Raw genomic sequence first — 21,426 nt, forward strand, 5'->3', positions numbered from 1 at the left:
GTGAGGCTGGTGATGGCTGTGCCACCCACCGTACCTTGGGCTCTGCACAAGCGTAGGACGGCTTCCCATCGCTTCTCTTGCTGCTGTGGTAGGGCAGGCCCCCTCATGCTCCCCATGCAAACAGCTTCCTGTTGACCTGTTTCTGCCTTTCTTCCTCCCCTTGTTGAGGTAGCAGTGGCCTCACAGAAGAAGCTATTAAAAGAAATGTATCTTGTTCTTGTGGGGGGAGGTGATTTGCAATTACGTAAAGTTTAGGGAGTCTCTCTCGTGGCCAGGTTTGGGTACCAGAGGTTGCTTTCATCCCCGTGTTTGCCTGTGCGTGCTGTCGGTGCCGGGGTGAGCACTGTGGGGCAGAGAGCCGTCCACAGGTGGGGACGACCAGCCTGCGCCCCGGGCACAGCCGTGCGCTGCACCCGGGCACCGGCTGGGTTGTGGTTGAGCTCTCTGTCTGTGCCATTATTTCTTTATTTAAACAATAAATGCATCTCTGTGGCAACAAAAATATCAATTCCCTTTTATAAATGAAGCGCTTAAATATTTCGTAGCTACAGACCATTTCGATGACGGTGCCTGTGCTGATATTAGTCTGCTGTGATCTGGCTGTGTCCTTGCTCTGGATGGACTTTGCCGTAATAGTACTTTCATTCCTTAGCTCCCATTAGTGCCTTGTTGACTAGTGGAAGATGTGTTTCAAGAATTTTATGATTAAAAAGCAACATCTTCCCGTTGTTTGGTCTCTGGTGCCTTTGCCCTGTTCATTATGCTTTGCCTAGGAGTAACAACAGTGATTTAGAGTTGCAACATCAACATCAGTCTCTGAACCTTGTGTTTTCTTTAACCGTAAATCCGAGGAAGGAGGATAAAGGAGGAAATCTAAGTAGTAGGGTTTGTTCTTCCAACGTTTCCAGGCCGGTTGTTTGAAAATGTGATGCCTTACAGCAATCAGACACATTTACTTTTATCTCTCTCGTTGGGTTCCCAGACAGGGTCCCCTTGGGCAGCTGCTCTGGAGCACGCCTAGTCGGGGTTCGGAGACACTGGCCAGGCCCAGGGCACGCGGTTGCACTCTGGGTCCACTGCTGTCACTGGTACTTGTGCTAATGGCCTTAGTACAGAGGTCAAAGACTGCTTAGATATGAAGGCTGAATCACCTCCTTTTTAAACCCCTCAGCAGGATCAAGGCTTAGGGAAGCAGGCACGTGGGCTTGCCTTCTGGATGAGAGTGTGGATGGAGAGTGTGACCCTGGGACAGGCCTTTTGGCAGTTTTGAGCGACTGTTGAGGCACTGAAATAGTGGTGTCTGGTGATTAAAACACCCCTGCACCGACACCTCTACATGAAAAAGCCTGATGCATTAATTTTCTTTAAAGGTTTGCTGATCTCACAAGCTCTTACTAGTTAGAGGAGGTTTGTCCTGTGACCCGAGGATCACAGAAATCAGCGGTGAGCCCGTTGGTCTAACCAAGCAGATATGAAAGATCTTCAACTGCACTTAATTTCACATATATAAATCAGCCGCAGCGTAGGTCTTGCTTCAGACCTGTTTGCCTTGGCACTGTCCCATTTACATGAATCAGAAGATGGTAGCAAAAAAGCACGGGAGGCTCATCCAGACATTGGCCTCCCCTCCGTCAGGAAACCTGTCCGTGCAGGCAGAGTGATTTGGAGATTACCGCCACAGCCCACAAGCCCGGCTTTACTAGGTCCCCGCGTTTTGAACAATCCTGCCTGAGAAGGGTGCTTGTTTCTGTGAGCTGTGACGGTGCAGTGTTCTGTCATTGGAAACCCTGTGTCTTGGTGCTCTAGGCAGGAGAGACCTGGGGAAGCAGCTCTGGCTGTGGCCTTCGCTCTTGTGACTTGGGCTCCTTGAAAGGAAGGGGACTCCCGTGTTTCAAGCTGAAGTAGGAGGTCAGTTCTTAAGCCCACTGCACATCTGTGACTTTGGTAGGTCTCTGGATCACACCGTGCCTTAGCTTCTGAGCTGTAAAACAGGGACAGAAATCAGGAATTTAAAAAACTCAAACAAGGCCTTGAAGAAAGACGCAGTTGTAACTTGTGGTGCCATCACCACCATGAGGCTCTCATGTTGGTTTGAGCTTCAAGGCTGTGCTTTAATATTGATAATAGTAGAAATTTATCATGATATTAGCTGTTGGAAACTTAGAAAATACACTTTTTTTAATATTTTTTAATTTATTTTTTTATTTCAGCAAATTCAGTAAAGCTAGAAATGCAAAGTGATGAGGAATGTGACAGGAAGCCCCTGAGTCAGGAAGATGAGATCAGGGCTCATGATGAAGGAAGCAGCCTGGAAGAGCCCCTCACTGAGAGTAACGAGATGGCGGATAACAGAAAGATCCAGGAGCTCTCGAGCGAGGGAGGAATCCGGCTTCCGAATGGTAAACTGAAATGTGACGTCTGTGGCATGGTTTGCATTGGGCCCAATGTGCTAATGGTACATAAAAGGAGCCACACTGGTAAGCAGCTGAAAGAAAATCTGATGACTGCCTGTGGCGTCTGATGTTGATATTACCTGACAACTCTTCTCTCTTCCCTTTTCATTCATGGGGTAGCAGGAGGCTGGGGAGGGGAAAGATGGGCTTTGTTGGTTTGGTTCTCCCCCTGCTCCCCAAATGCTGGTGATGCTGTGTTTCTGGCAAGCATGGTGCTTCCTTAACGTTGATTTCCAGCCTTTCATTCTTAAAAACAGCACAGAAGTCTGGAAATCGCCTTTGTTACGGTTCTTGACCAGGGGCAAGATGGTGAGAGTCATTCTCTGGCGTGGGGGGGGGTGTGTGTGTGTGTGTTCATGTGTGTGTGCATGTGCAAGGCTTTTGAGCCTTTACGATGAGTCTCAGATAGTCTTCCCTTGGAGGTGCTCACAGGTGGACAACGCCAGCAGCTTCCTGGGGATCTCGCACCCCCTTCACAAGATGGGCATGGTGCCGGTGGCCCGGCAAACCTGGGATTAGCAAACCCCAGAGGGGACACTCCTTCCTAGCGATCCCATTGCTGAGGCGGGCTTGCTGCTCATTGCGTGACAGCTCCATCAGACAAACCTCACCTGAACTGCTCTCGTGGGCTAACACTTGACTCCCCCTCACCATGCAGATACCATTTTTGTGGCAACTTTCAATGCTTGCACTCTCCTATCATTTATTTTTATTACTCTTAATACTGCTACTGTTTGGAGACCAAAACTAGGCTTATGGATTTAAGAATTCAAGAGGCAGACAAAACCTTTGCCACATGCTGATTGAGCAAGTCTTTGGGGCCTAAAAGATGGGGCCTCAAGTTCAAAACAGGGACTTTCAGGGGAGTTTTGGCTAATACAGCAAACTGGTGTGTCCAAGAGGCTGGTACACACTCACCTCTGCTGCTTCTCAGGTGGGAGTGACGGTTACCTCCGACAGGATAAAAGTATAGATAGTGCCAGAAGACAACGCTTTTCGGTCTTGCAGAGGTCTACCTTGCAGAGCCTTTGATTCAAAAAAGCACTTAAGCTTGTGCTTAACTTTTATGAGATTTAAGCACACGTAAGGTACCTGAAGTGCTACAATATATGCTTATCTTGAGATACCCTCTTAAATTTTACTAAGTTTAAGCACAGGTTTCTGTGTTGGAGCCTCAGTGGGTGTTTGTTTTCTATATTTTTTAAACAAAATGAAAGATTTTGGTTTTTATCTTTCTCTGCTATTATTTAATGGGGTGAGAGATTCACACTGAGCGTGAGATATCTGCTAAGATATGAAAAGAAAAATGGGATTTTAAGGTAGAGTGGGAAAGACTTTGTGTAATCCCTTTGTAAACCTGGTAGTTTGCAGTGAAGCATTGTGCTCTTGATGGGAAAGAAATCGATAGAATTTCGGTACACAGGAATAATAAATATATATTACATAGTTAATGCTCTGTATATAGTTGTATTGATAACAACTTAACATAAATGCATAATGCAAAGCTTTGCAGTATTGTTTATGATTTTAGACAGCAATTATGACAGGGGAAAAACATTAGCAGGAGAACCAAAATCTTGATTAACAATTTGACGTGCTATTACTAGGGAAGAGAAAGAGAATGGAGAACGTAACAGACTGAGTCCCCAGCTTTCAACCTCACTAAAAGTTTTCATTGGCACTCGCATGTATCTGAGCATATGTATTGTAGGTGCATTGGAGTCCACATATTTGAACTTGAACAGCTAAATTAGACCTGCTAAATTTAGATTTAGGTACTTAATTAAATGGTTAGCATTTTTTGAGATACTGAATAGCTAGCCCATCTTTTAAATACAGACAAGCTGCCTTTTTCATGTTAAAGACGACATGCAAACTCAAAGGGAGCAGAACAAATTCTCATCTGCGTGCAGGGAAGACGGCAGTGTGCACGTGTATGGATAGGAATTGCATAACTGCTAGCTTTTTCCTTCAGGCTACTGCCGATTCCTCATAGAGCTCTGACTCTTTTCCCATCTGGGCAGAGTAGCTGTGATGTATTGCTCTATACAGATGATTTCAAGCATATAGAAATGGCATTCCTTTTAACGTGCAGCTCAGTGCTCTACTCTCAGTAAACCAGTTGACAAATTTTGCGGGGCATTTTTTCCCCCCACCGCTTTGTTTGTTTGTTTTTTTAATACATGCTGCTACTTCACTGTCCACAACAGAAGGAGAAGTTTGCTTGGATTTCCACATCCTTGATTTTAAGGAGTATTTTTAACACACTGGTATCTGTCTTTTAAAGTGCAGTATTTTAAAATATATTGCCACTTCCTCGGCAGCCGGGTGCTATGGGCTGGCCCCAGCTCTGGAATGAGCCCTGACCTGTGGGTAGTCTGGTTTTGCAGCCCAAGGGAGAATGGTGGAGGGAACGGAGGTTGTCCCGGGTGAGTGGAAACGGATGATATCCTTTATCAGCTAATGCAAATGGCATGTAAGTCCTTACCTCTCAACGCCAACTTAAGTATGTTTTGGAGCTGAATCCCACCTTACTGTCCTCTTTATCTGTACACAACCAAAGCATGGTCTGGCCAGTTGTTTGCATTGGCAAAAACGAAAGTCCCTTCCCAAAAAACCTGACAGCATTCTCTGTAAATGACAAAAAATGCTGCGGTCCATAGTAGAGGCTGTAATTTGCCCATATGCTGGGACGCGAGTGTGGCTTTCCTTAGACCCCAGGACCCAGGCTTTGTGAGAAGCTGTGCCATATGGCTTTGGCTGTGTTGTGCATGTAAAGGGGCACGGTCTTCTCCAGCCATTACTCATCTGTTTTTGAGGAGCCGTTGTCTTCCTTGCCACATTATGGTAGTTTAGTCAAACAGATACAGGGACAGGGAATGTAACCTGTGCTGTAGGTGAGGCCAGAGTAGATGAGCTCAGTGTCTCATCTCTCATCCTTATGTGCTGGAGCATCTGTTTCCTCCGATGCCTGCAGTCGCCCCTTCCCATGACAGACCGAGCCAGGGAGTTCCCCGCCACATCCTTTGGATCCGCACAAGCGCTGCCTTGTGCATGTGGTACCAGCGATGCTTTGGTCCATGGCAGCTCCATCATGGAGCCCACGGCCCTGCTCATCTGATACTGCTGAACACAGCATTCCTCTGAAACACTGATAATTCAGGTGAAGCGTTTTTGTAGTCTGCATGGGTGTCAGGAGAAGGCCTTTCTATTTATTTGTCACTGCTGACAGAAAATAAATAAAACGCTCAATGTGGGAATTAAGCGTGATGCACTCCCCGCTTTAGTGAGTGGCATAACCCCCCTCCGCCATGTCCTCATGTCAGAAAAATAGCATGTGTCACGTTTGATTTATTTTCCTCTTCTCCCATACTATCTTCTTTTTGTCCAAATTTCATATTCCGCAGCACATGCCCTGAGTTGCAGCATCTTTATCAGAGTTTTTTGTTACTGCAGGGGATGACTGGTCACATAATATTGCCACTGGATACTCCAGGGGCTTGTGCTTGGGGATGTTGAGGGAAGGGGAGAGGAAGAAGATAAGGTCAATAATCCAATTTGTCTGAGGTATTGAAAAGGAACTCCAGTGATTTCTCACCTCTTTAGGCTTTCTGCTAGTGGGCCTGAATTAAAATTTCCTTGCCTCTCATTTTTGGTAAAGGAGAAACCGTTTGCTGGTACAGCCGTGCTGCTGGCTCTGTGATCTGCGAGGTCCACGCGTTGTTCTCCCATGTGATGTGAATTGTCATTTTCCTCCACCGTAGCATGCAGCCCTTTATCTAGTCCACTGCTGGATTTTGAAACACTTATTATTTCTTGGGGAGGGTTGGGATCACCCTCACTCTTTTAAGAACACCCAGAGGTTAAACGCTTTCTCTGTGTGGACGCAGCAGGATGGGTGGCAGAGCAAAGCTGGGTCCCCGGGTACAGGGCACAACGCAGCAGGCAGTGGGAATAGCAGTCTTGTCCCACTCTCGCTTTGGGCTGCTGATAGGTTATTTTTAGGGTTTTTTTGGGATACTAACCGCAGGAGGGTCTCGAATCTTTTCTTGCACTCCACGTACATTTTAGTACCATAAAGTCAGTGAACTGAGATACGTTACGTGCCCATGAGGGAAATCTTCAAGTTCCGCTTTAGCATCCATAGCGTTATAGCTGAACATATGCAACACTGGAACTCTGAATGCTATTTAATTTTTTTGTAATGGAGAGTTCAAGTTTTTGGGACACAATTAATAAATGAGGAAACACCCAATTTTGCTGTTCAGTGTAACAGACTTTTATGCCTAAAGCAGCTAACCAGGAACAAATTTAAACAAATGGTCATATTAACACATTATGATTAACTCCATTGGCCTGCCTGTCTTATTTTTTGAGTAGAAAGGTTTTATTTAGTTTAATTTGTAATTTTTAACCTAGTGTAGGCTGCGTGCCTCTTGCAATATGAATCAGTTTGGCACTGAATCAAAAATTGTAGGGCCAAATTTCCAAAAGTGATATTTTCTACTTTGGACAAGTTAGATTTAAGAACCTAAAGTCTCATTTTCTACTCAGGCATAAGGAAGGGGAGCTTAGATTTTCAAAATCGCTCTCTGCTTAAGGATGTGTTTTACTCACAGTACTCAGTAGCTAAACCCTTCTGATATTTTTACCAGTTCACTTAAAGGATTTTTCTCTCTTAAGAATATAGGCATAAATTTGTGTACAGAGGATGCTTGGAAATCACCCAGGATTTCCCAGGAATTTTTCATTAGAAATTTGTCACTACTGTTTTATAATAAATTGCCCTATTTGGAAGTAGGTTTTTCCCAACAAAAAAAAAAAGTAGGGAAAACACTGATTTCAAGTGATGTGCAGCCTGTTAAGTGAATCTGATAGAATGGGAAGTAGGTATGTAGACTACTATATAGTCCCCAGAATAATGACTATAGAAGTGGAGCAGTGTCTGCTGCTCTGTATCTCGCTTGGGTAAAGGCAGGTTGCAGCTCACTGCCTGTCAGCACAGCTGATATTTCAGTAGTGCTCCCGGGACAGAGCAGAATCAGAGCAGTTGCAGCATCTGATGTATCGGGAGAAATGTTTCATTTTAGCTGAATATTAACAAAAAGCCTCTTACGGAAGGGTTAAATATTATTACTATGAGCAAATACTTTCTGATGGCAGCATGGGCACAGTATTTTGCACTAAGAGGTTAGAAAAAAAATCCCGTTTGAGAAGTACCTAAGCTATATTTTGCATAACAAAAATATGTGCCAAATAAAAAAGGCTGAGAATCTTAGATACACATTTAGCCAGGACAGATGTTAAATGTAGTTCCACTAGACCTGTTTCTTTGGTGTAGAAGGACTCTATCCTAGCTTTCCTTGTTACTGTGAAGAGACTTTAAAACCAGCGTTTTTTTAAAAAAGGTAATTAAAACATTCACAGCAAGGGACTTGAGCACTGCTGTAGAAATAATCAGGCCTCGCTGTTAATGAGAACTAGTGCGTTATTTTGCGAGTCCTTCCATTTGATTTCAAAGGGACAAAAGTTACCAGCCAAGGGTTACGAAAACCTAAGTCTCCTTGGTTGCGAGGTCTGCAGGCTCGTTGTCCTCAGTCAAATTTCTGTTTTGATACAGAAATTATCACTGATGTATTTTGCACCGCTATGAGATTCAAAGAAGAATAACTCATACTGAAACTTCTGCGCAGCACTTCCGTGCTGAGGCGGTAAAGGAGAATTATTGCACAGGGAAGCTTCCAATTAAGCAGAAAAGGGAGTTGGTTTGCTTTTTGAAATAACATTTGACATATACGTGGTAAAATATGAAAGCTATTAGTAGGAAGTTAATCAGTTCATTCGCCTGGTTTCGGGTTGTATCAGCCAGACAGCGTTTGTAGCTTGTGCTATGAAGTCTTCAGCCAGCTGCCATATATTAAAGATACTTATGAAAGGACTATGTCTTGCTAATAACCCTGACTCTGTTGGTCCACTTCACCTTTCATCTCAGTATTTGTTTACACAACAGCAAGTTAACTTGTGTACTTTAGATACTAGTGCAGCTAAAGAGTGGTAATATTTCATTATTATTTTTTCCTGGAGGAGACATAGCTGTAATAGATGCATGTTAAACAATGAACTGTGAAGTGTCAACAGTATTTTACTGTAATTTAGAGGCAAATATTTGAAATCGTACCTTTTAATTAATCACACCTTTGATTTAACAATAAAATGGTAAACCCCCGTGCGTCCATTTATTTATTTATTTGTCAGAGCTGTTTCCTGGGACAAGCCCCTCTTAATAAGCCTTTAGGAAAGGTAATACTTTGCAGCTCCGGCTTACCTTGCCTTGTCCATTCCTGAAGAAACTTCCGTTAATTAAATTCCCTGTGCTGCAGAGCAAGGCTTTTTAGGCATTCTTGGTTTTGTCTGGCTTTAGATCTTAAGTTTGGAGTTGAAAAGAAACATCTTTTTTGTTTGGTTAGCTGTTCCTCCCCCTCTCCCCACTCAGAAAGTCTCTTTTTTTGTTTTTTTTAAATCACTAAGTTTTGAGGGTTTTCTGCCCTGCTTTAGCTCTAAAATAGTTTAATACTTAAAGTAGGCTAAAAAAAAAAATCTTGCAGTTACATTGTAGTCACGTAGTTTCCAGTGCTGAAAAGCAAAAAGCTTGCTTAGTCACCTTTCAGTACATGTTCTTGTAAGGACCTCTTATTTTAATAAATTGGCATAAGTGTATAGAGTCAAACAGTAAATACATGGCTATAAATGGTGAAAAACACATAATTATAATTATCATTAACCTCTTGTAGTCGTGTATGCCACCTGTATAATGGGTCGAGAGTTTCTGGTATGTCTGTGGTGCCATCACCCCATATGACAGGAAAATATTTTAAACAGTCAGGGACTGCTATGTAGAGAAGAAATGTATTTAAAGACTTCTTGTGAGTGGATGTTTAGTTTGAAGTGTGATTAATTCCAGCCTATGAATAAAAACTTACTTTCAGAGGAGGGTAAGGGAAGTGGATAAGGATGTCAAGGTTATTATTTTGTTATTAGGAAGTAATAATACTGGAGAACTGTTTACAAGCCTACTAGGAAAAACCAGCAGGAGAAATAATTGGAAAACAGTCTTCTCAAGGTACTGAAGTGATACAGAAGGCTGGTTTGCTAGTATCCAGAGTGGGCATCAGACAGCAGAGTTCTAGGAGAACCAGCAAAATCTTCTTATTATTGAGTCTTGACTCTCTTTGTGCACCCTTCTATTGGATAATTGTCTCTCAGATTAGCTGTGCTAAATGTAAAAGCTGCTGATCAATATCATGAAGGTGTGACTAAAATTAACGGTCATCCCACAAGCCTGCAGCTTAAGGAGCGGGAATCAAATGATTGGACAAAAGTATAACAAACAGATCAAAGCAGTTATTTACCCGGAATTAAGCCAGTAGGAGAAATTAATTCATGCTGGCTTTAAATAGATACAAAGGTTATTTAAGGTAAAATGTACTATTGTAGCAGACTCTGTCCGTTGCAAGAGAGGAGCAGACTATTGGTGACTTTGCGGTCCGTGTTTTTATGTCATCTTTGCCACTGAACTGTAGTGCTGTGACTATTTGAATTCCTGAACAAAGGCTTTCAGCATCTCTTCAGCTGCCACTTTATCGAGGAATAATACCTGCTCGTATGTGGCCTCCAAAATATCAAAGATAAGTGGGTAAAACACAGTAACTGCATAGTTCTAAATAGACCAGGAGTGAAGGGAGAGACTTAGACTTGATAAGAAACTCGCTACCACCTTTAATGTTGTCATCCTGAAACTGAAGCTTATTCCTGAATACTGAGAAACGTGTCAAAGGAAGGGGTTTTGCCTATTTTCTCAGACAGCGAAAGCAAAACAAAAAAGAAAAAAAAATTATTTTTCTACTGCAGTCTCTTTACATATCTCTGTTATGGACATTTTGAAATGATGTAAAAGAAGATAATGGCTAATCAGATCCTCTAAGTATAGTGTGGGAGTTTAAAAGGGAAACCACAAACTCTTTATCAATTCCAATGAGCTCGTGTTCACTGTATTAGAAGATGCCTGATTTTTTTTTTTTTAATCGTTATTCCATAATGTTCTTGGCAAGATTGTAGGAACCTTAGGATCTTCTTCAGTGCTTCTGCAGTGGTTTCAGATGTAATTTCCAGCTCATGCACATGAAGTGAAGTTGCAGAGATATGGCATGTATATGGCACACCTGCTTTCTGCTGCCCTCCTGGCAGGACCGTAATGCTGCAGTGAGTTCAACCACTGATGCAAGAATTGCTTGTGAACATCTGTGGGAGATCTCTTTCTCCCTCTCCATTTGAATCAACAGACGTATGTTGGACTTTACACTAGACACATGAACTACTTTGAGAAAAACATAGCATTAATTCTGTGCAGAAAGGGAGTAATCATTTTAAAGCAATTGAAAAAGGCTTTGGAGACATGTGACAGATGACAGAACATGTTTGTTTTTCATGAGAACTGTGCTTCAGGCCAATGAGTTCAACCTCAGAAAGTCCCACCAGGATTTGACCAAGGCTTCGTCATAGGTGATATGCTGAAAAAAATAAATGAGGCTGCTTACATCTGAAGTCTGATGTTCAAGACCGTGTTGAACTGGGGCCCTAGTTGGTGAAAACGTTTCAGCATCTAGTGCCCAGCTGCAGTAAAGCGCTTAGGCAAGTGGCCAGCATGACGATATGCTTGTGCCCTATTGATTTGCACTGTACCCCGTGGGAGATAAGTAGATGATCAGAGCTGACTGCCTGCCCAAGAATGCTGGAACAGGCTGAGTGTCCTCAACAAATGTTGACATAGAGTATGGTTTTGATAATATTTCACAAAACCTATGTGAGTTTGTCAGGGGTTTTCCTCTAAATAATACATTTTTTTTTTTAAAGTATGTTTGTTATGGACCTAATCCCCACTGTTTAGGGCAAATATGAAGGATTAACATCAAAATAAGTTTTGCATGTGTGTGTGAATGGCTGGGGTGAAGGGAGAGGGTAAGATGTAGAGTTTCTGTTAAATTTTTTTTTTCTCATCAAGCCAGTCTTTTTAATTAGTTTTAGTTAGAGCACAAATTTGCTTATTTCACAGTTTAATGCCGTAAGATTTTTCTCAGTGTTTGCTACTGTCCAAAGCCTGTGGGCCTGGTCGTCACTTGCATTGATTCTCTCCATACCGCTCTAGCAATGCAAAGCGGCCTTTAAAAAGGGATTTCAATTAAAGTATAATGTAAGCAAAAGATTTGGTTTGAAGCTAAGACCTTAACGTCTGTCCAAGTCCAATTGTTATGATCAGTTCTAAATACTCGTATGGATTGGACCTATACTAAAAATAAGTGCAAAACCATAGACATAAATACCACAAAACCATGGTTACGGATCTAAATTTTGAGCAGAGCTCACCTTCTATGAAGGGTAAAACCTCCAAGATGGAGAACTTTGTGGAACTCAGGCTGCGTTAGTCGCCTCAATGCTGAGGCTGAGGAAGAGCCCCAAACCACTATTGGAGGCTTTGCCTCTTGTGCAAAAGAAACGGCCCCTGGCTTTAGCAAGTGCCCTGTGATGGTGGTGGGGACCATACCTATGTAAGATGGCACCTCTACAAAGAGCGCGGTAATGGGCTCCATGCATCTTCCAATGTTTCTTGACAGCTCTCTCCCATTTCCATCCCAGGTGAACGCCCCTTCCACTGTAACCAATGTGGAGCTTCTTTTACGCAGAAGGGGAACCTGCTGAGGCACATCAAGTTGCACTCTGGGGAGAAACCGTTCAAATGTCCCTTCTGCAGCTATGCTTGCCGACGGAGGGATGCCCTCACAGGACACCTCAGGACGCACTCTGGTGAGCCTGCCCTGTCTTCTCTTCCCTCGTCTTTTTTCCTTTGTCATTGCGGTCCAAGTGAAGCAGGCTGTGAAAATAACTGTGTATTCCTGGTGGCTCTGGGTCTGTACCAATCTCCGACAGCGCAGCTCTGAGCTTCGGGAAAGCCTTGATGTGAATCAGAAAAGTTGTGGTTCAGCCACACCTCTCCTTTTGTGTAACTGAGCTCCTCTGCTGATGCTATCGCATTTCCCTTTGAAAGTCTCCTTGGGTGTATCCAGGCTGGCAGATTTTGTTTTGATGCTCTCAGCCCCGAAGTGGCTGTGAAATTCCAAAGATCCCAAAGAATAACTGTGTGCTCTTGGAAGCCTGCTTTGCAGCTCATACCCATTTCTTCATCTAATAAATGCCATATGCTGGTGGAGTTCATGCTTGTTCGTCTTTCAAAAACCTTCTAATTGCATTTTTGATTCAGTTACATCTCACTGTAAAGTCCTAATTCACGGCAGCCACAGCACTCGGAGAGAGTGGGTTTGTCCTGCCATGCTACTTGATAGTATTGTGTCGATATCAAGTCTACTTGATACAGTTTCTTGATATGTTCAAAAGAAATACCTGTCACATAACTGCATGTTACTAATCACGTTGGTAGCCCTGATGATCAGGATCAGATGTGTTTCTACTCCCTGTATGCTACACCAAGGGGCCGCATTCTGCCTGCTTACTCATTTGTGTAGGACTCTTGAGTAAAACCTTAACTTTGCTGCGTTTTTTATCTCCCAGGATGTTCAACTTTTGTGTCCAGGCCGTTTATAGGAGACTCTGTTTTTCATTGTTGAATGAGCAGAGATAATTGGACTGGTTACAAGTGACAGCATTACAGATGAACTTTTTTGAGGTGTTAGCAAATGTGTGGCTACTGAAACACAGTGGTTGAAGTGCAGCTGCAGACAGAAGCTCTGTGTGTTGAAAATGTAGTCATGGAGCTTCCTGGCTCTTTATGTGCATTTCTTCTACAGGGTCAGCGTCACTTCAGCAGAGTTCTCTGTTTTATGAGCATTAGGTTGGTCTTAGGATGCGGAGTTGCCTTGACATTTCCGAGAATCAGAAAGCATAAGCTAATAAGCTTCTCCAGATAGACTTTGAAGTACACAGGAGGCTGTATTGATGCAAATGTACTACTGACAGAAAGCGTGAGCTTCCAAGAGAGTGCAAGTGTGGGACTAGGCTGAGAGAGAATTGCTTGAGAGTTATCAGCTGAGAGGATCTGATCTGAAAGTCAGAAGGGAAAATATCTGTGGAACTGTGAGGTGCAATTTTCACACATCTGACCATAACCGTAGTTTCAACTTGAAAATTAGTAAAAAAGAAAACACGATAAAAATATTCACAATTAAAATAAAAAAGGGACTTGTGACATACAATAGCCCACATGACAAAACATGAACATTGTGGTTGAAGATTGTTTTCATAATATGAGTATAGATTTTGTTACCTAGATACAGCCATTGATAGAGATTGTTCGCTCTTCCTGTGTGAGGAGTACATGGCTGATGCCTCTGCTTTTTGCACGAGGATGAAATGTGAAGGTGTGGGATTTTCAGAAGGCACCTAAGCTGCTTAGGCACGTGAGTTCCCCAGGAGCTCTTTCACTGTGCTTCAATTTGTAATTTTACGTTTTGTTTTCAGTGGAGAAAGTGTCACCCCTCTAAGCGGTCAGCTACGACAGTTTTCAGCAGAGGGCCAGCAGGAACAGACAAGCGCTCCCACAATACTCTCCAAGACAATTCTTAGTGTAGCACTCACAGATGAAGAGTTAAAAACCTGGGATATTGGCCTAAAACCTGGCACCCGCCTACATGAAGGTGGAATGTCAGTCTGACTGTCAGCATGGAAGTTAAGCTGTCTTTCTGTCCCTGCCATACAGGCAAGTTTGGTTGGTTTATGCATACGTGTGCGAACCTGGTTCATGGAGGAGATGGGTAGATGTTTCCTGGAGATTTTAAACAGTTTTGTATCAGTGTACTAGGCAAGCACTTCCTGCTTTAATAAAACACGCATCAAAGTGTAAGTAGACCTTGAAGGTATAACAAACTTCATCAAATGCTTAAATCTTCTGCTATTCCTGACCATAACGGAGAGAATATCAGATCAAATATAGAAAGAAGAGGTTGAAAACTATTTTGAAATATGAGACTTCAATCCAGTTTCAATCTGGTACACCTAATGTCTAAATTGAGGTCAGTCTGAATATGTTTTTATATTTACAAAAGGAATGCAAAAGCTCTTTAGATCTGATCCTCGGCTGATACAGATTGGAATTACATCCCCTAAGCAAGGAAAGTACTGCTATTTTGCACCAGTTGAGAATTTGGCACATGATTTCATACATGCAAGACCAATTTCCTTTTTTATGTTGTATGTCCTTTTCTTCCTCAAATAAGAGAATGCTATTAATCAAAAAAACCCCACTCTTTTTTTCCTTTCCAAGAAGGTTTTAAGCTATGCATTTTTTATGGAAGGCAGAGTATGCAAGAAAGGAATTGAAGGATTTTTTTTTTTTTTTTCTCCCAGCTAGTTTGATCTGTGAATTTGAAAGCACTTTGTGTCACCACTTTGTTACACCCTCTTGCTACTGCCAGTTAGTCAATTTTTCCTGTGCTTAGAGCAGGGTTTTCATACAGTAAGACAGGAAAGGTGAAAAGATAAGGAAATGTAATTGCAAACAGAAATTAACAGAAGCATCTCAGAGATATTTGAAATAGCTGAAACTACTATTGACTTAAAAAATTTGACAGCTTTTTTTTCCCCCCTTTGGATGAATTTTTTTTTTTGTTCATGCATTTTAATATTACTTCCTACTTATTTGAAAATGTTTCTAAGCGTCACAGTCCACATGTTGCCTCTCTTTCTTGTACAGAATAACATCATACTATGTAAGTATTCCCAGGATGAGTGGTTAATAAAATATTGCTTCGCATCTGGGAAGCTGCTGCTGTTTAACCCTAAATAATTAAGGACTTATCTTGCAGTGATTTACTCCTGCGATTATTTACCTTTTACTGACATACGGAGTTCTGATGAACTTTGTGTCTGTATTTTCCTCCCACATGCAACTTCTTTGATTTCAGGAATATAATGATGCCTTCAGGACATCAGTGGGATAATGCCTGGGGAGAGATTCATGCACAGAATTACACTGAGAGTGGGCATGAGCCTCAAGGTGCTTACAGGGCTTTCAGATGTTGTTTTCAGAATTAACTCCATAGTTCCACAACACAGATAATACAAGAGAGGTGCTTGAGAGGGCTTCCGGGGTATGATTGCAAGGACAGGCTGTGGCGGACTGGGGCAGAAGTCGGTAGCCCCCTCCTGCAGGATGCACTTGATAAACCAGCAGGGACTGGCTTCACCTTGCTTAACTTTTGCTGTTTTTAAAGAGGAGGACATCCACACAAAGCAAATCTCCTGATGGCAGTCACAGGAGTACCTGCTATCTCACCCTGAGATGTGCCCATCTCCTCCATCATCTCTAGAATTGCACAACTATACAAAGGCAGATAGAAAACAGGTGACATGAAATCTACTGTAGACAATTAGTGGAAAAAAAAGTAAAAGCTTTAAGGAAGACAGTTGATCTGACAGATCAATCTAATGGTTAAAGCACCTAGACGTTGACCTCTGTACTTGGAAAGATATGACATACAACCTGATGCTATTTTACCCTGAAAAGTCTGGCAAATGGGCACGTAAAATTAGCAATTATGTTTTGACATGAATTTCTCTTGTGTCTAAAATGGCACCAAGTCAGCCCTCCCCTCATAATGCTATTGTAAACATAAATGCTCTGATAGTTCTTAAAGTCAAGGCTGCAATGATGAACAGTCTGGAAGAGTCCATAGAAGACATCAGTGCATTAGTTTTCAGAGCAGGGCTTGGGCAGTAAGCCGTAAATGAGGGGTAGGATCACTTGCTAAGGTGAAAACGAAACATGCAATAGGTTTTTCATTAAGTGAGAACCATCCATGCTTTGCACTAAACCATGATGGTCCTGTGAGCAAATTATTTTGTGACTTCTGTGATTAAAAGACTGTCTCACCGTGCATACGCACAAACTGGCCACACGAAGCCTTCTCAGGCAACCTTAATTCTGGAATTTCCTGGGTATTCTCTTTATCTTAATAACTTCAATCATGTTCCCTTACTGTGGGAGTATGTAAGTGTTATTCATATATGAAAGCAGTTTTACTGTTTATTTCTTCATAAAAAATGGGTAGTCAGATCATTATTTTTTCCTGTCACAGAAGCTTTTCCTCACAATACATTTTAAAATTTGCTTCCAAGCTGCTTCTTTCCTGTTTAGAAAATGCTTTTTTCCCTTTTCTGCTTTTAACAAATATTTGCTTTTTCCTCCCCCTCTTCCTGCGTTGCTGCTGCACATTGTTTGTTACTGCCCAGCTCTTCAGTAGCACTGAGCTAATGGTATCACTTTATTTGCAAAAGAAAAGCAGTGAAGCATTTGTTTTGAAAAGAAAGGCTTAGGCAAAAACTCCCAAAAGCACAATCTTAGCAAACTATGTACAGTGCGCAAGATAAAAGGCATGTATAATTAAAAAGGTAAATGCTCTGTTCATGGTAAGGTAGTTTAGTAACTCTTTTTATGTTTCTTGGTTTGCACGTCTATCTTTCTCATCTCTTCTTCTCCATAAGGATTTTCTTCTCATCTCCTCCTGTGTGTGAGCCATTTGAGATGTCCTACACGCCTGCAATTGCACGGCTGTTGTTGGCAGAACTGACAAGTGATATCTGTGTGTGCGACTGTGCTCAGAGGCAGTAGGAACCTGATTCCTAATTCTGACAACATGGCTGACTCAGTACATGTTTGGGAGAGTCATTCCACCTGTGAGTGTCCCATTCCAGCTGAAAAATTGGATGAACAAGCATGGTGCTGAAAAACACAACGTTGTACATGAAGTCCTGCCTGTCAAAAGCCAGTGTGAATTACTGAAACAGTGGCAAGGGTGGTTATTAAGAATAATGAAGAGTCAATGTTTTAAACTGCTTTTTTCCTCTTGAAGAGACTTTTACCACTATTAACATCTCTACTCTCAAAAGGCCCAGTATCTACTCTGTAACCATGTTTTTGAGGATGGGAACATCATAATTAGAAGAATCTTGGGACCTGAAATTCTCATTACACTCTAAGCTGGACTGACTCAAACACATTGTGAATGGGGAAAAAAATGAAATGTGAATAAGTAGGATACTATTTGTGAAAAATGATGCAAGTACGTGAAGGGACGGAGGAGGTATTTTGCATACAAATACCAGTTCTGCAAACAGGTTAGCAAACAGCATCTTCCCTTAGTTGTCATGAGCCAGTAGGCATTCTGTTGATCTGATACTTAGAGCTCTGTTTAATCAGGCAGAGCTGCTCTTCCTCTCGGGTTTTCTTATGCTGTTTCAGTTAAACTCAGTGGAATTAACCTCGTCACAAAATCGTTTTCTGTTTTTTCTTATCAGACTCCGGGTTCCAAACTATTATTAGCATGTACACAATACTGCAGCAGCTCTGCTTTCTCATTAATGCTTCCAGTACCTAGAGGCCTTTGCTCTGTGTTGTAGAGTGTGAAAATCTCTGGTATTCTGTTTTCTATATTGTTTGTATGTGCATTTTTGGAAAGTAAGATCAAAATGTGTACAAGGGTAGGAGTTTGGTATGCCAGGTCTTTCATCCCCTAGGCATCCTTATTTAAAGTTTAATCCTCTGTAGAGCCAGCTTGTATCCCGTGCTTCGCTAAAACTCCATCTGAACCTAATCCTTGAAGTGGTGGGGTTCTCTTCACCTCCAGAGCACTACTGTGACAAGTATTAGTATCAGCTATATGAAAAGATTATCTTTTATGTGCTCAGAATTATGTCAGTATACAAGCTTGGTCATGCTAAGCCTTTTCTATGGAGCATAATTATCACTGAGAAATCATCTTTGATTTAAAGATGCTGTAGGATCACGATCTTTCCAAAAAAAGCACGTTTGGTCTTTGTTTTCAGGGGGAACTTGTGAAAAGATATGGTTCCACCCGAAGCAAGAAGTGTTCACCTTTTGCTTGTTGGACTTTTAGAAGGCTTGAAATTCCACAGAGATTCCCTCTTATCTGGGGTAGTTATGGATCAATCTGTGACTGTTCAACCCAGGAGCTCTGTTTCCAGCAGATAAGACAGAGAAAGAGAAGCGGTTCTGGTGAGCAAAGGTAGATGTGCTGTATACCAGCCTCATGAATTTCTCTCTCTCTTAGGACTGTGTATCAGCTTTTTTCCCTCGCCCCCCCCCCCTTCTCTCCAGGGAGTGTGATTGAGATGACAGGGGAACAGACGCTGTGCAGCACCCGGCTTCTCATGGTGGCCCAGCGTGAGCCGGAGATGCCCTGTTCCTTTAGTGCTTGGGGGCTGCCTGTAAATTGCCTGAATAGAGAAAGACTCACCCACTCTGTCAGTGATGAGAGACACCAATACCATGGGAGTATCCTCCTTCTAAATATCAGTTCACAGCAAGATTAGTAGGTGCTAAGATTTATCCTGGTATCTGTGAGACAAGTCTTGTGCCTCCTGCTGTATCTCTCAGTGGAACGTGGCCTTGCTATGTCTCTGCCACCTGCAGGTCTACCAGCAAGTCCTCTGTTCTTCAGCAAAGAGAAGGGGGAGAGCAGGTCTGAAGGGAGGTTGCATCGTCTCCTCCTTTCCCTGATCATCCAAGTTTCCTCTCCTTAATGAGACAGAGTGGCAGACTTGTGTGTTTGGTATCAGGTGAAGTCCCTGGACGCTTGGCAAGGAAGAGTTTTGCGTTAAGGCAAGAGGTCCTGCACCCCAAAATGGGGAAGAGTACTAATGCCCCAATGCTGCAGCTTCACCATGAGGGAGTCTCCCCAGGGCAAGTTTCGGTTCTGCAGTGCTATGAGGTGCTCACAAGGAAGGGACAGGGTGTCCTTTGCCCTTTTCAGATCTCCTGAACCTGCTGTCACCTCATCCAGACGGTCAGATAGCAATACTTAGAGGTAACAAGGTCCTTGTTTAGACCACATCAGCATGCTGTAAGATTCACATGGGATCATCCCTCATTAATTTTGATGGGTTCTTTCTTCCTCATGGAATGCCTGTGCCAAGATGGAAGGGTGTGTTTGGGACAGGACTGCTGATGTCCAGTTTTCTCTCTCCTGTCCACGTTAGCAGTTCACATCCTGGCATCATCAGACAGGTTCTGTCCCTCTTTGTGTTGCCTCAGGCCATATTATACAACCAGAACAAAGCACCTGCCCTACTGGGCTGCTACATGGAGAGAAAACAGACACTTCTGCGCTGCTGGGTGATGCCAGTTCTTATGCCAGCCATCCTGCTTTGGAAGAGCAAACGAGACAGTGACTTTCTTTTTCCTCTGGGCTTTTATTCTGCCACAGTGTTATATGTGGGATTTCACTGGCGTCAAAAAAGCAGATGAATGTGATAAGACTTCTGCATATAGAGCAGCAGTCCTTCTGAACAGCATGCCTAACCTGTTTTTTTAAACATCCAGAGAGACTGTTTTTCAATCATCTCCCTAGGGAGACAATTCCACTTCCCATCTGCTTTTTATAGCTGTGACTCTCATCCTGATATTTAACCTAAACTGTCCTTTCTTTTGCTGCAGATTATTGCTCTTCCTAACACTGTCTTCTGTGAGTAATTCCTGTGCTCAGTTTACACTGTGATAGGCTGTAGTCATGTGTCTGGCATTGATTCTGTTCTAGTCTGTCTTTATCTTCTAATTCTCTGATCTCTTTCTTTTTATTACTAATTTTGAATTTTTTGCTACTCTTATTCACTCATTTATGAGGGACGTAAATTGCAAAGTCCTTTTATGCTTTGGAAACATGGGCCAGTACAGATGCAGACCCCTTAATCTCATCTCTGCCTCAGTTGCCTGTCAGAGAAATCGAACTAAGAGCACTTCTCAACCTTGTCACTGTGGTGAGAGGGCAGGATACACAAACAATTGCAAGGCACATGCATATTGCTGCAATGAAGGTCATGGAAGTATGTAGCAGAGTATTCCAGCGCTGCTGGCACCCCTGCTGCATAGCATTGCATATTATCTCTTTAGTTTTACTTAGCCTTTGTGCAATAGTGAAATGAGATAATTACAAAGTGGAAGGAATAATAACTTTGTATTGTTACAGTAACCACTGAGGTATTATACCCTGATACTGGCATGATTATCTTAGACACAATAGTAAGGTGATTATTAATAATGCTAAAAGACTTACTACTTAGAATGCAATTTTAGCGACTTGTTTCTTTTATGAACCCTCTTATTTCATGAGCCCAAAGCCTGTGTGAAGTGGGTATGTGGTGTTGCCTTGTTGTTATCCGTTTTCAGTTACGGGAAAATGAAACTGGAAGAACGCCTATGAGATCCAGTTTCTAAATTCGGTACCTAAGCACCAAGGTAGCTTCATGTGAATCACTTGTGTTTCTGCACCAGAACTACTATGGACGGGCTGGCAGGTGAGGGTCTAGTAGCTTAGATATTTAAAGACATGTAGTCCTTTGCTCCTTTAAGTTCAAGCTATAGAGGCCTCTTTTGGCCTCGTCCTTGTCATCAGGGATTGTTCACAAATCCAATATTTTTATGCTTGAGTTGGCATATGTACATAGAAAAACCAGAATTCAAGGTGCAGCTGTAAACACAGGCGTTGCACAGCCAGGCTCCAGACCGTCTGTGGGAGCTGGGTGTCTCATTGCATTAGAATAAGCTTGAGGGACATGGTGCAGTGCATCAGGAGTCCTCCTGCTCCAGAGGCAGCCTTCTGAGGTAGCTGCAGTGGTTTTTGCAGAACAGAGATCCAAGAAGTGACTGAAAGCTTTCTTGTGCACTTCAGATGAGAACATGGTTTTGACTTGACAAAGCCACAGCTCAGCAAAACCAAGACCACTTCTTGCACGTACTCTATTTGAGCAGCGAAATACCACAGCAGCTCTAAGGAGGAAAAAAGTTGGTGGGTTTTTGGTTTTGTTTTTTTTTTCCCTTGAGAAAATTATTTTCAAGGGCCAAAAGCTTTTGCATATTGCCTCTGAGGAAAGGAGATCCAGCATTTGGAGCTGG

General features: G+C 42.5%; 1 protein-coding gene across 2 annotated transcripts in view; it reads left to right on the top strand.

Moving 5' to 3' along the window:
- Nucleotides 1–21,426, top strand: part of IKZF2 (IKAROS family zinc finger 2 (Helios)) — a 107,555-nt gene that overhangs the window by 56,922 nt on the left and 29,207 nt on the right. Inside the window, exons 3-4 of one of the 2 annotated variants that reach the window (XM_010289455.1) lie at nucleotides 2,211–2,477; nucleotides 12,144–12,311. In XM_010289455.1, the coding sequence (XP_010287757.1) occupies nucleotides 2,211–2,477; nucleotides 12,144–12,311 (435 nt within the window). The remainder of the gene's footprint in view (nucleotides 1–2,210; nucleotides 2,478–12,143; nucleotides 12,312–21,426) is intronic. The other variant, XM_010289454.1, reaches the window with a different exon arrangement.

This window comes from Phaethon lepturus, unplaced genomic scaffold (assembly GCF_000687285.1).
Source record: "Phaethon lepturus isolate BGI_N335 unplaced genomic scaffold, ASM68728v1 scaffold9246, whole genome shotgun sequence".
NCBI lineage: Eukaryota > Metazoa > Chordata > Aves > Phaethontiformes > Phaethontidae > Phaethon > Phaethon lepturus.